This window comes from Anabrus simplex, chromosome 12 (assembly GCF_040414725.1).
Source record: "Anabrus simplex isolate iqAnaSimp1 chromosome 12, ASM4041472v1, whole genome shotgun sequence".
Lineage (NCBI taxonomy): Eukaryota > Metazoa > Arthropoda > Insecta > Orthoptera > Tettigoniidae > Anabrus > Anabrus simplex.
In genome coordinates, this window is record NC_090276.1 from 64,647,571 (window position 1) to 64,661,889 (window position 14,319).

At 37.3% G+C, this 14,319-nt stretch overlaps 1 protein-coding gene across 3 annotated transcripts in view; it reads left to right on the plus strand.

Moving 5' to 3' along the window:
• LOC136884537 (zinc finger protein 383) overlaps window positions 1-9,433 on the plus strand; it is a 60,586-nt gene extending 51,153 nt beyond the window's left edge. For all 3 annotated transcript variants that reach the window (XM_067156783.2, XM_067156784.2, XM_067156785.2), the window contains one exon: window positions 6,569-9,433. In XM_067156783.2, the coding sequence (XP_067012884.2) occupies window positions 6,569-7,943 (1,375 nt within the window). In that variant the 3' untranslated portion in view covers window positions 7,944-9,433. The remainder of the gene's footprint in view (window positions 1-6,568) is intronic.
• The last annotated feature ends 4,886 nt before the right edge of the window (window positions 9,434-14,319 follow it).

Sequence of the window (14,319 nt, forward strand, 5' to 3'; positions counted from 1 at the left end):
CACAGTAATATTTACGTTATTCTATTGAACAGTTGGGAAATTACAAGCTTATAATACATATTTACAAGGGAGCAGTTTGGGGAGAAAGGATACAAAATGTCTGGCACCAATGTGCATCACATTATTTCTGCCTTTGGTTGATGATTGCAGTATTAACAAGGCGACTACACAGTAATATGCAGTGTGGTTTGACCTATGTTCACAGTTATTGGAAAGTTAGGAAAAATATTCCAACATTTTTTAAGATTACCAAATGAGGTTCTATTTGGCGATAGTCATACTGGAAGCTGTCTGGTTGAAGTCTTGTTCTTAAAAACCTCTTCGTTAACCTGAGTCTAAACGGGCTGCATTTGATGGCCATAAAGGGGGTGACGTGGATCGGTTGATTGCTTCCAATGTTCAACTTCCACTGCTACTTCCCTTCTTATGTGAGGAGGAGCGATTCTTGCGAGAGGATGTATATTTTCTGTTGGAGTTGGTACACAGAAGGAGCCTCCCCGAAGATTGCAACAAACAATTGGGCGTACCCTGGGCAACATTGGGAAAATCCCAATATATCTTGATGATGAAATCTAAGATCTCTCACTGTCACCACTTCCGCTAAACAGTTCTTCACAATCTGACGACGTACTATCACTCTCATCCTCACTGCTACTTCTGTTCAGAGTTTCAGAAATATCACACTTGCAAACAACTGCCTCCTTTGTGACATAATTACTACTACTACTACCACTACTACTACTGGCCTTGGGTTGGATAGAGACAGGTGAAGTGGGGATTCACACTCAACATCAAATAGAACGTGAACTATTTGGGATAATCAAATTCAGTTTATCTCACGAGAAAGACAAATTCTTCCTCTTTCGAACAATACAGAATATGTTTTGCCATTTCTTGGTAGAACACCTGAAATGTGTGTTCAAATCTGATGTAGCTGCCATGGCTGCGATCCGTGTGTATACATTTTGTCCTGCGTGCTATCAGACAGGTGGGAGCAATGAATATATATCAATGAGTTAAGACCATGGTGAGAAACCTTCAATTAAAATAAATAGGTAAATAAACATTTATTTTAATATTGTTGGTTTGACTGGCCAGTTTGTTATCCAACCAAAGGACCGATACTGAGCAGACTAGTTAACACTTACCCTGCTAATGCTTTAAATGTTGCTCCTCACCTGTGTGCTGGCTGATTTCCAGAATTCATGGCTATGTTCAGAATGGCACAAAATGAATGTGGTTTGAGTTGCAAATAAATTGAAAACTTTGTTTGATTTCTGAATCCTTACACTACAAGTTTAATAAATTTCAGACATAATTGAAAAAATTATACTGTACAAAATGCTACAAAATTACATCAGGCAGTAATTAAAAATTCTAAAGTTAGATACGCTTGCACTATACTGTTGAAATAAATCTCAATCATTTAATTGATATAACACACTACTTTGAACTTAAAACCAAAGGTATGGTAAATTTTGAAACAAGGGGTGACACAAAGTCCAACGTCACAGTCACTACACTGATATGAAGTGTTTTTTTCTCCTGGCCTTGCCCGTGCATTGTTTTTCCTTGTCACTACAAACAATATATCTTCTATGTGCCTTCTTTTTACCTTCAGAAAGAAGAACTCGGTCTGAAAAATGTTTTAAAGTAATTCGAGCTGTCTTCATACTGAAGTGCTGGGTTCAAATTCATTGCCTGCAGACAGCACTAATTGTGAGCAAACTTCTTGAACAAACTGGGAGGTGCTGAGTTTCTTTGCTTTCAGACTGTTGAGGACAATACAAAAATGAAGCTGAACACAAGCCATGCGCAGAACAAACAATAACAAACAACTTTACGAGGGAGGCTCTTTTCAGAGTTCTCATGCCTTCGAACAGATCAATATTCTTCTCCAAGCAAATTGATATTCTTGCACTAAACAGATCGATAATCTTCCGTTAAACAATCAATATTCTTCTGCTAAACAGTGACTTGGTGCTATCTAGCGATAGTATGTGCGGCTTCATGCTTACTGGCATCCATACAGGAGTGCTAGAGCTGTAACGTAAAGTGCGAGAAATTGAACAATGTAATATTACACTTGCCACGGTTTTAGAAATTTACCTTGCAGTGTAATAGTACGGTTCCTGCAACCTAAGTCTTAAGTGTGCTGCGAGAAAGCAACAAAGACAAACTCTGTGGGGAAAAAAAACTGAACCTGTCCAAACTGAACAGGTCAAGGGAATGTATATATCCTACACCTAGTAAAAACTAGGATGGAGAACACAGCTTCAGAAGGAAGGTCAAGAAGGAGGAGAAACTCCAGGCATCATAAAGTGTATTCCTTGAATGCTGAATCCCTTAGAGTCTGTGGGTACAAGATGTACAAAGACATACACGTCATCTTTAAAACTATATCTGAGAAGGTTAGATACCATCCTTGTACATCCCAATTCTTCTAGGGCAACCAATAGAGGGAAAATAAATGGCGAGCAGGCAGCTGAGCTCTACAAGGAAATATTTCATATTTGTGAACCAATCATTCATTATTCCTGAACAAAATATTGTCTGGCATCCATCAAGGTTATTGGACTCGTGGTACTATCCCTACATTTTTGTTATAATTTGTAGCAATTTTAAATTAAACAATGCCGGTGTTCTCATTAGGACCATTTTAGTGGGCGAACTGCCCTGCCGTTTTTGCAGACTGCCTGGCTAACATAACATAGAAATGTGCTAATTACGTAATATTAGGGGCAAAACATCTTTCTAGGTTGACGCCCCGAACAAATAGCATTTTGAAAAATTTTAACTTAATATTAATACATATTTGAGTCATTGCGTGCTCCCAGTTGAAATGTAAATATTGTAAAACTGTTCCTTTAAATGATAAATCTTCATTATTGTTAGCATAATTGCATTAGTTACATCGGAGTTTAAATGTTTAGCTTGACTATAATGTAGAGTCGTGCGCAAGCGTGTCTGGATTAGCATGGATTCGCATGAGAACACTTGATTCCTCATGATGTCACAAACCCGTATCGCCCAGTGTTTGAATATGAAGAAGCAGTAGAGCACTAGAACATGTTCTTCGTGATAATAACACTAAAATAGTTTATTGTCTGATATTACTGTTAATGCTTTCTGTGGTTCAGTGGTAGAGATACAAACCCAGGAAAGGTCGTCGGATTTTTGAAGGGCGACACTCCAGCATGTAAAAGATCTCTGACCTGGCGAGTTGGCCGTGTGGTTAGGGGCGCGCAGCTGTGAACTTGCATCCGGGAGATAGTGGGTTCGAACCCCACTGTCGGTAGCCCTGAAGATGGTTTCCCATTTTTACACCAGTCAAATGCTGGGGCTGTACCTTAATTAAGGCCACGGCCTGTTTCTTCCCACTCCTTGGCCTTTCCTATCCCATCTTCGCCATATGACCTATCTGTGTAGGTGTGGCGTAAAGCCAGTTGTGAAAAAAAGATCTCTGGTGACACATTTGGTGTTAACCCAACAAAATTCACAAAATCTCAGCGTTAGATACCCAAGAGAGATTCGGTTTACTCTCCCATCTAGTAGGCCTAGAGTAAAACGGAACATCAAAACTGATGAACAAGCAGCCAGATGGTGTCAAATTAAAATGTTTGCAATGGTAGCTGTGTCATTATTATTATTATTATTATTATTATTATTATTATTATTATTATTATTGTTATTAATGTTGTTATTGTTAATGCCCTGAGGGGATTAAATTGAAATTTTATCTTATTCATGTTTTTACCTAGTAGTCTATTCCCTGCCTGGCTGGCAAAAATTTCTGGGTAGAATACTGAATGCCTTTCTTAAACTCAAAATATAATTGTATGGAGCTTAAAAGTATAATTCTGAAGTACCTTGTTTGTATTTCACATACAGTAGGGCATCAATTATCCAAAACAATAGGGGACTGGGATATTCTGATAATTATTTTTATTCCGGACAACCAATCGCTAAATTAAAAAATGCTTATTCTTTTAATAGAACATTATTGCTTTCCCACCAATTCAATACGTAGCATTTTAACTCCAATTATGGATGACTCATATAATTGTACATGTTTTGTCTATGTGATCTCTTTCAGTTACAAATTGTAGCTATAATTGTCTTAGACTTCCTTCAGATACAAAATGCGACTATAAATGTACTACATTTCTATATGACATCCTTAAATTGCTAAGTATTGCATTTTTGGAAAAGCAATAATATTCTATTAAGGGAATAAACATTTTTTTAAAACTTGTAAGTCAATACAGAACAGAAAATGAAATTTATTAATTGTAACTGACCTTGTATGAGAAAATTGGTTGTAAAGACAAAACTGTATATATTTTGAATTGCATATCTTACAAATAACTTTACATAAAATAATACATTGAAGTACAGGATAGGAAACTAAATACAAATTTTTATTTTACTTCAGAACCGAGACTCTTGTTTTGCCACTAAATCTTACAAACATTTTAAAGACAGCAACACATCACATTCTTCTTGTAGATCTAACCACCTCGTAGCCATCTTAAGGTGGTGTAAATCTTTTTCACTGGTTGGCAAGCTTCCATCTTCACTGTCAAATACACTCATGAATTTTGTATTGGCGACACAGTTCTTTTTAATGCCCAGTATTGTTGCGTTCCTAAGCTAAGCTTGATCCACTAGCACAATTATTTGGCTGCTCTCTTATTTTAACGTTAGTGGAACTTCTACATGGCATGTAAATTTGTATTTGCCAACTGCAATGCTTTCACTTAACCAATGTTTCGGTTGTTTGATATTCTGATTCTCGATGCTGTACTGTACTACAATCTTTAAACATTTTTTCTCCATTTGTACTGCATTTATATTAATGTTCTTTTCTACAGTCCTGGATAACTGTATAAATATGTTGGATATTATTTTAAAGTGTTGCTATTAAAACACCTGCATATTAACACGCTGAGTGCCAGCCCGAATTTCATAGGATTGCCGTCTAGTGCCGTGAGCTAATAACTTCGAGTTACTCCCTGGTTCACAATTAAGTATTTATTTATTTTCCACCTAGTCGATACAATGATTGCTTAAGGCAATTTTTAATGGTCAACATCTTCAGCCACATAACACTGTTTAGATGAAAAACAAGAGGCAAACAATGTGGCTGAAGATGTTGACCATTAAAAATTGCCTTAAGCAATCATTGTATCGACTAGGTGGAAAATAAATAAATACTTAATTGTGAATCTATTGAAGTGCGATACGGACCATGAAGCTGATTTTATGTAATTACTCCCTGGTGCCAAAATGTTCACAGGCTTAACCAAACAAATGATCACTGAAATGAGGATGTATTTATGATATATTAATTCAACCTATTATGTATATTAGGTAAAATATTGCGAGCCCATATGAGATCATATTGGTCATTACGAATTGTACACGTACACGCGCGCCCCCATATAGGGTCGCACTTATACAGTAGTTACTGTCCCAACACTCGGTCATACTTTCCTTTGCAGGGACATGTTAAATGCTATTGATTATGAGAGATGTGTTAGCTTGTTCATACTGGAGGCGTAAAAAAGTACAATCCTCGATTTTAGGTCAAGAAATGTTTGTAAATGACGATCTTCCGATTTTAGGTTAGGAAATTTTCGTATAAAAGGTTGTTATATAAAGTAGTGAAAAATCATGTAACAGAATAGTATTATAAGAAGAATTAGTACTTACAGAATATTGAATAAGAATATAATTTTATTTGTATAACATTTCATTTGAGTAAGAGAACCTAGCAGTGATAATTGTGCAACACGAGAAGCCAGTGACTATATTGTTGAAGACAGTCATAATTGTTGCAACAGCTAGCTTGGTAAACCCGGAGAACAGTGGGAATGTGTATGCTGAAGACTGTAATTCATCAATGTGGATGAAGGTGCTAGATCGCTATTTGCTCTGTACTGGGTTCAAAATCACAGTAACTATATACTTCTTCTACATCATCATTGTCCGACTTGTTCGATATAACATCCAGACTGTCTGCACTAAGTATTTTACTGCTCTATTTACTTGTAATGACTTAAGAAAAAGAAAAGGAAACTCGCAGCACTGCACACTTACATAAACAATCTGTGTGCGAGATAGACAATAACTTTGTCATCCTACAAAGCACTCTTGACGTACTCATATGGGGTTGCGCCAAAACAGGAATTGAGAAATGGAGGGTTGACTATGCATGTACTTAAATAGACCACCAGCAGATGGCAGGAAGAGAACTTATACAGCTTCGAATCACATACTTACTGCACACCCAAATGGGTTCGCACAGTTCTCGATTTAGAACGAACGTACGACCCCATGAAGTTCAAAATCTTGACTACTCTCACGTACCCATATGGGGTCGCTTGGCACTCAGCGTGTTATATATGTTAGAATTACCAACCTCCAATTAGAGGAAGCAGAATTTTTTATAAATTTGTTCTTTGTAGTATGCAAGTTTTTCGTAAATCACAACTGCTATGTAATTTTTAGTTGATGTAAATTAGAATGCATATATTTGAGTTGAGGTCTCGGTGAACATTTCCAGGCTGGAAGAATCATTAGCTCCTGAATGGTCAGCTCTACAAAAGAATGCCAGTGAAGCAGACAAATCATTTTCCTGTTTCGAGTGTAATAAAATCTTCTCCAGTGAAACAGATGTGAAGGAACATTTAATGATTGTGCATGGGATTGATAACTCATATTTATGTCCCCATTGCGGCAAGACCTTCTGGAACCTCTCGGAACTATCTCTTCATATTGCAATCCACGAAGCTGAGAATTTGTATACCTGCAATATCTGCGAGAAGGTGTTCAATAAATACTCTGTGCTAAGATGCCATATGTTGATTAGCCATAGTACTGAAAAACATTTCACCTGCCCAGAGTGTGATAAGGTGTTCTCAGCGAAGTCTGCTCTAGTGAGGCACTTGATGATTCACCGTGGTGATAGGAAGTTCAAGTGCGATACTTGCGGCAAGGCATTTTATAACTCTTCTAGTTTGAAGGCACATATGATTGTACATACCAAGGAGAAACCCTTCTCATGTGAAGTATGCCATCATCTGTTTTCTGCACGGTCTAGCCTTAATCAGCATATGGTTCTTCACACTGGACAGAAGCCGCACTGCTGTCCGATTTGCCAAAAGAGCTTTGCGGGCAGATCTAATCTTACAAAACACATCAAAACTCATTCAAAAGAGAAACCGTACTCATGCGACCAGTGTAACAAACTTTTCTCTACTCTTTCTATTCTCAGAAGACATGTTGTTCTTCATACTGGTGTGAAGCAATTTTCCTGTACCGTGTGCGAGAAGTCTTTTGCATCACGTGCTACTCTCTATCAGCATAAATTTGTCCATACCAAGGAGAAACCTCATTCATGTTCCTACTGTCAGAGGACGTTCTCCATTCGTTCTAACTATAACAGACACCTGAAAGTTCATACCGGAGAGAAACCATATGCGTGCACTGAGTGTCCGAGGACATTCATTGTCAGATCAAATTATATTCGACACAAGGCTGTGCACGAGAAGAAGAAATTAAAACCCCCACAAGACCCGCGAAAGATAAGAAAGAAGAAAAGGAAAGCCAAATCACATGCATCAGCCTCCTCTGTGCTTCCTGCTGAGTTAAAACCAGCGGAAGATGCAGAAGAATCTTATATAATTCCTGATCCTGTGAAATCTGGAGATGATTGTGAGGAGGAAAGGGAGATTAAGCCTTTGGTCATTCCTGAAGAAGTGAAATTTCTTGATCGTGTCAAAGACAAATCTGCATTCTTATTGTCAGATGATGTACAACCTCCTGGACCACTAAGAGGTAATGCATCCTCTTATGTACTTTCCAATGAAGCTGCTTCCCTTGAACAAGTCAGAGAAATTACGGCTTCATTTCTAGCAGTTCACCAGGAAGTACAGTAGAAGATAGCTGCTGGTCAGTGTAATTGTCTCTTAGTGGAGCTCATTTTAGTGTGTTTTTATGAACAGTAGTACCTTATAGAAACACAGTACAGCATGCTTCAGGGACAGCCTAGTAAGTTGGGTTGTCTAATATAAGAATTGCTTCAGAGAATTATATTCCTAGTCCAAAATCCTAATGTGTCAATATTCTCTCTGCTTTATCTGTGCTCTGTTATGGAGAAAGCCTTGAGTAACTGAATTAAGAAAACATAAATAAGCAGTACAATTTTATTCTTGAAATATGTTCAGAATTCACCTAGTTCTCTTCATAGCACTATAGTCCGGCGGCCCCAGGTTCGATTCCCGGCCGGGTCAGGGGTTTTTAATTGTAAGTGATTAATATCCCTGGCCTTGGGACTGGGTGTTTGTGTCGTCCTTAACGTTCCTTTCCTCACATTCAACACTTTATACTTCCGCCTTTTTTCAAATACACGGAGGTTCATAATATATGGTGCAAAGTAGGGACAGAAGGTCTTTCTAGGTCGACGCCCTGGATAAATAGCATGTTTTACTGTGCATTCATAGCACTTTACACCTCATAATGCTTTCTTGCACCCTCAACAATGTGGAAGGTGTGACTTTCAGCTCCTGCCTTGATCCTTCCCATGAGATAATCCGTTATGAGATTTAGCACTGCAAAAGAATATCTGTTTCTTTGATCATCCCCATATACTAACAGCGTATCTACCTACTTATTATATTGAACCTGCTCCATTCAACAACTATTACTCTGCTGTGAACGATGTCAACATCAGCAAATATCCATCTCTTTGTGCACAATCTAGTGAGTCATAGAAATAGTCATTTGCTTCTAAATTGAACCTGAAGCATTGACCTTTAGTAAGTGTAGAGCATCCTGGTGCACAGATGAATTAGAGAGGATGCTAAGACACAGAGAATTTGGACTGAAAATCTTCCCCAAAGCGTCTGTTAATTTAGGCCACCCAATTATGTATCTGAAGCACATAGTAATTTTTTTTATAAGTTGCTGTACATCATACCAACACCAGATAGGCCTTATGGCAACTATGGGATAGGAAAGGGTTAGGAATGGGGAGGGATTTGCTGTGACCTTAATTAAAGTACAATCGTGGCATTTTGCCTTGTATGAAAGTGGAAAACCATCTTCAATGGGGTTCACACCCACTATCTCCCGAATGGAAGCTCGCAGCTGTGCGCCCCTAACCGCACAGTCAACTCACTCGGTGCACATGGTATAGTTTTATTCTTTACTTCAGACTCTCAAAGAGAGAACTACTCAAATAATTACTAACTACTTCATGTAAACAGTGATATTAGCCTGATATTATTTTAGTGAATGGATATTTCCATGTGGCAGTGCATTTCCATTGAAGTTGAATTTTAAAGACATTGTATAAGAACTTGTTGAATAGGCTATTTTGTAATTGAATTATGTCTGTTAATATGTATGATCAATAAACGAAGTACTTGATTTTATAGAACTATCAATTCCCATTATATTTGTTACAACTTTTAATGCTTTTCAGTCTTCCAAAACAGTAATTATAACACATACCATAGACCCTATCATAGCTGTAAAAAACACCAATAAACACAACTGAGGAGCTTTTTTTCAAATTTTCTCAAATTCTGGAAATTTTATTTTTTTGAAGTTACATATCAATCTTGTTGCCATGCATGGCCTCTTGGAATGGTTTTGTCAAAAGTTCATATTTGCCTTCAGCAAGAACAAGAAAATGCCAATTATTGCATGTTCATATGGGCTACACCATGTCACTACCAAGATATTAAATAAATACTGGGAAGCAAAGGATCTGAGGTCTAGTCCACTGAATGCTTTGTGATCTAGCATGCCTTCCAAAATAACTGCCCGAAGGGTGGTGAATTACGAATGGTCCATAAAGAAGGTACTGTTGTCAGCATCAGACATTTACATTTGAAGTCCTCTTGAGGTTGAGGTGCTGAACTCTTAAAACTGCAGCCAGGAAATAAAGAAAGCTGCTACTTTCCAAAAAAAAGAAGAAAAGCATGGTCAGCGAGGATAAGGAAAAAAGTATCTTAAAACTTGTGAAGCATTTTGAAATATCAAAAGGAGCAGAGGATTTTTACAAGAACATTGTTGAAAGTCTCCATTAGGTTTCAGTTTTTAGGTATTGGGGTAGGCATTTTATTTGTTTATATAATGTTATGTTACTATTTTCCACTTTTGTTGATCAACCTATTACAGAACAATGTGATACCAAATAACTGTATTTCTATGCAACATGATCAAAAAGATGCCTTCTTTATAATTTTTGATAAAGAGGATAGGGTAAAGAAAAAAAAGACTTTGAATATTGACAAGACTTTAAACTTCCTTCCGCCAGGCTGAACGGCTCAGACAGTTGAGGTGCTGACCTTCTGACCCTAATTTGGCAGGTTTGATCCTGGCTCAGTGTGGTGGTATTTGAAGGTGCTAAAAATATGTCAGCCTCGTGTTGGTAGATTTACTGACACGTAAAGAACTCCTGCGATTCTAATATACGGCATCTCCGAAAACTGTAAAAGTAGTTAGTGGGGCATACAGCCAGTAACATTATTTAACTTCCACCTTTGCATTTATTGACTTTTGAAAAACCTTCAGAATTTCATCCCTCTGTTCTGATATTAAAAATGAAGATTTTAGAAATGTCTAAAACACAATCAAACTTGTGATTTAAAAATTAGTGTAAATGTATTTTGTTCATAGAATTAGTATTTTGGTGTGTTTTTAAAAACTTATTTCCCCCAGCCTCTACATCAGTTAGTGTGTCCAAGGCTGTAGGCAGGAAATATTTCTTTTTCCGAACCTGTATTTCTAACAGATTAGGCTCCCAGATATGCATTTCCTGTGACTTGATCCAACTTTGTTTTTTGAACATGCCTTCCACCTCAGACTTTCTCTCACAATATTATTTAGCTTATGGCTAATACACAGTGTTCTAAGTTACATGCAAATATAGTAGTACATTATGCAACAAGCCTATAATGGCAATAATTAAGACACGAGTATGTTTATAAAATGAGCAAAGCGAGTTGCATATGACTGTTTATGCTCAATGATAATATTATAACTCTATTTTTTTAATATTCATAAACTTCTGTCAAGATGTCGCTTGACAGTTGAGTTTAGTGAACAGGCGCAGCGCGCATGTGCTGGGTTATTGCTTTTCCATGACTGGATCAGAGACATTCACAATGTCATATGTTTTCAAAGCTTTGATAGATGGTTATCATAACGTAGCTTTATTTCAAATACAAATTGTTTATTGTACAGTTAATGAAGTGAATTTGCGGGAATGTGTTGTGTGGTTGTGGAATATTGGAAGTAGAAGGTGCATTGATGTTAATATGTGTGTTCCACATGTTTGATATTTCTATCCTTACCTAATTGGTCAAACAGTTATATCATAATGAAAATGTGAACTCTGATTGGTGGAGAACCTGTGTCTTAATGAAACTTGAACTATAATGAGCCTCATTAAGATTCAGTTTTCTGGCATATAACACTTATATTTTGGTATCATCGAGCATAAAAGAAATAATAAAGAAGTAATTGAAAAAAAGAAGAAAAATCCACAGTTCTAGTCTGTCAGGCAAACAGCTCAATGTTGAAAACATCCTAGGGATATGATTATGAATTTTAGGTCTATAAAATATAATAAAGTATGAGAATATATTCTTTATTTATTCCTAGAAATTACAATCCTTTTCTTAATCAGTGTTATCCAGTCGATTAGATTAGCAGTTCGCCTTCTACCACGACGAGCACTAATGTGAGTCTATGCAGAGTTTCACCTAAGCCTTTATAACAACATTCCTTGTGGAAATTTTTGAAAAATAAAAAAACCACCTGAGGGTATTGAAACAAGGTAAACATTACAGAAAGAATTATGTAAATAAGTTAATTTGGCTAGAATTTGAATCAAAAAGAAAACGAGTAAAGAAACAAGCAATTTAATCAACCAAATTCATGGATAGTTCTTAAATTTTAATCTAAATTATCCATCCACTGAATAGTCTCATTTGTAGACCACATAAAATCTCCCAATGGCCCCAAATGTGATCTCCTTGGGCATTCAGTGGCAAAATGCTAGATGTTCTGCTTTTCCTCACTCCCATCGCACTCGGGGAAGCAATGAGCCACACTGTCCATGATTGGTGTGAACTCTAAGGGCGACCGAGGTGTTTCTTGAGATATTATAGCCAGCTGGTGGATGTTGAACACTAAATAAGGCCTCTTACTCAGTTTGAGCTGTGTAGCTCCGTTCCAGTTGCCACTCACAAAATCCATTGTAGAACCTATTGATGAGCTCCTTTGCAATTTGAATGAAAGGAGATCTTGATTTCAGACGTCCAAACTTAATAGCCAAGTCTTCATGGATGGGGAGAACTGGGTTTGTTAATATTTTCTTAAACTCACGAACCACATTATTTTGTCTTTGCATTCTTGGAGGAGGTATGTAACTCAACACTGGCAACCAAAAAAAGTGGAGTGGATTTGACTGCACTATTGACAGCGTGCATTGTCTGGTTTAGGACTGTCAATCTTCTGAACAGCCAACTTGAAGAACAATACTCAGCTGAAGAATATACTAACCCCATTATTGATGAACAGAGAGTGCATGTCAAGGTTCCCCATGAAGATACTGCAAGTTTTTGAATGATATTGTTCCTTGCCATGAGTTTAGCTGCACTATTCATTAAATGTTTATTTAATGATAGTGTCCAATCAAGAGTTACTCCAAGGTACTTGTGGTTGGGATTATGCAGTAGAGGAGAATTATTGAGTGATACCTTCAAGTTAAATGTTTGCTTGTCTGTTATTTAGATGGAAGAAACAGGTTTCTGTTTTACTGGTGCTTGGAATTAGAGACCACTTATTAAAGTACTCAGACAAAATGCCAAGGTCTCTATTTAGAATTGTTTCCATCTCATCTACAGTGGATTGTTGAGTAACTATTGCAAGATCATCAGCGTAAGCAAGTTGGCATGATGTAGTGTAAGGTACATATGCAGTATAGAAATTAAATGGCACTGGGGAGAGCACAGATCCTTGAGGGATACCATTATTGAGTTTTTAAATTTTGCTGTGCTTATTGTCCAAAACTACCTGGATAAGTCTGTAAGATAACCTATTGTTTATCTTCTTCTTCTTCTTCATGTGCCATGTCCTTGCAGAATGTTGGCAATCAGTAGCATGATCTGTTGTTTGTTCATAGCTGTTCTGAACAGAGTACGCTTTGTCACCCCAAACCACTGGCTCAAGTTGCCAAGCCATGATGTCCTACTTCTCCCTGGACCACGTTTTCCATTAATTTTCCCTTGGAGTATTACTTGCAGAAGGTGGTATTTACAGTTCCGCATCATATGACCAAAGTATTCTAGTTTCCTTCTCTTGATGGTAGTGAGAATTTCTAGTTCTTTGTTCATACAGTGGTCATTTTAGCTGTCCAAGGTATCTTCAGCATCCTTCGGTACGTCCACATTTCAAATGCTTGCAATCTCTTGCACATGGTCTCAGTTAGTGTCCATGCCTCAACGCCGTATAACAGAATGCTGAAAACGTAGCACCAGAGTAGTCGTGTCCGTAGTGAAATGGAAAGGTCACGGCTTGTCAAAAGTTTCCTAAGTCTCTGAAAAGAAGTTCTGGCCTGCTCAATTCTGCATCGGATCTCGTGAGTAAGGTCCCAGTCATCATTGATTGTTTATGATTTTTTAAATATTACGTTGCATATAAGGCCTATGAACACGGCACCACTCTTCAGAGTGAAAACCTACGACGGTTGCTGGACGTGCATCACTAATGGATACAAATACTATTTTCACCTATATTCACCCTGATGCTCTGGGCTGCATGGTCAAAATTCTTCTAAAGGTAAGGAACACCACCTCGGGGTGAATAATACTGAAATTGAGATTTGTAGCATTCCTTAGTATTTATGATTTAGAGAACATGAATGTGTTGGAAGAAATAAAAAAATTCTGAAAAATGGCCATTTTATGAGGCTTTAATTATGGCGCTGCACATAGTGCAGAATGCTAATGAGGCATTCAATTATGTTTTGTGGTCCAGAATTCCAAAAACATTCAAACAAGATACAACATGGTGAAAATTTTGATACATCTGGATGACATTTGAATGTAGAAAGCGGAGTTACTGGTGCTTGGAATTAGACACCACTTATCAAAGTACCGTACTCACACAGAATGCCAAAGTCTCTATTTAGAATTGTTTCCATCTCATCTACCAGTGGATTGTTGAGTAACTATTGCAAGATCATCAGCATAAGCAAATTGGCATGATGTAGTGTAAGGTAAATCTGCAGTACACACA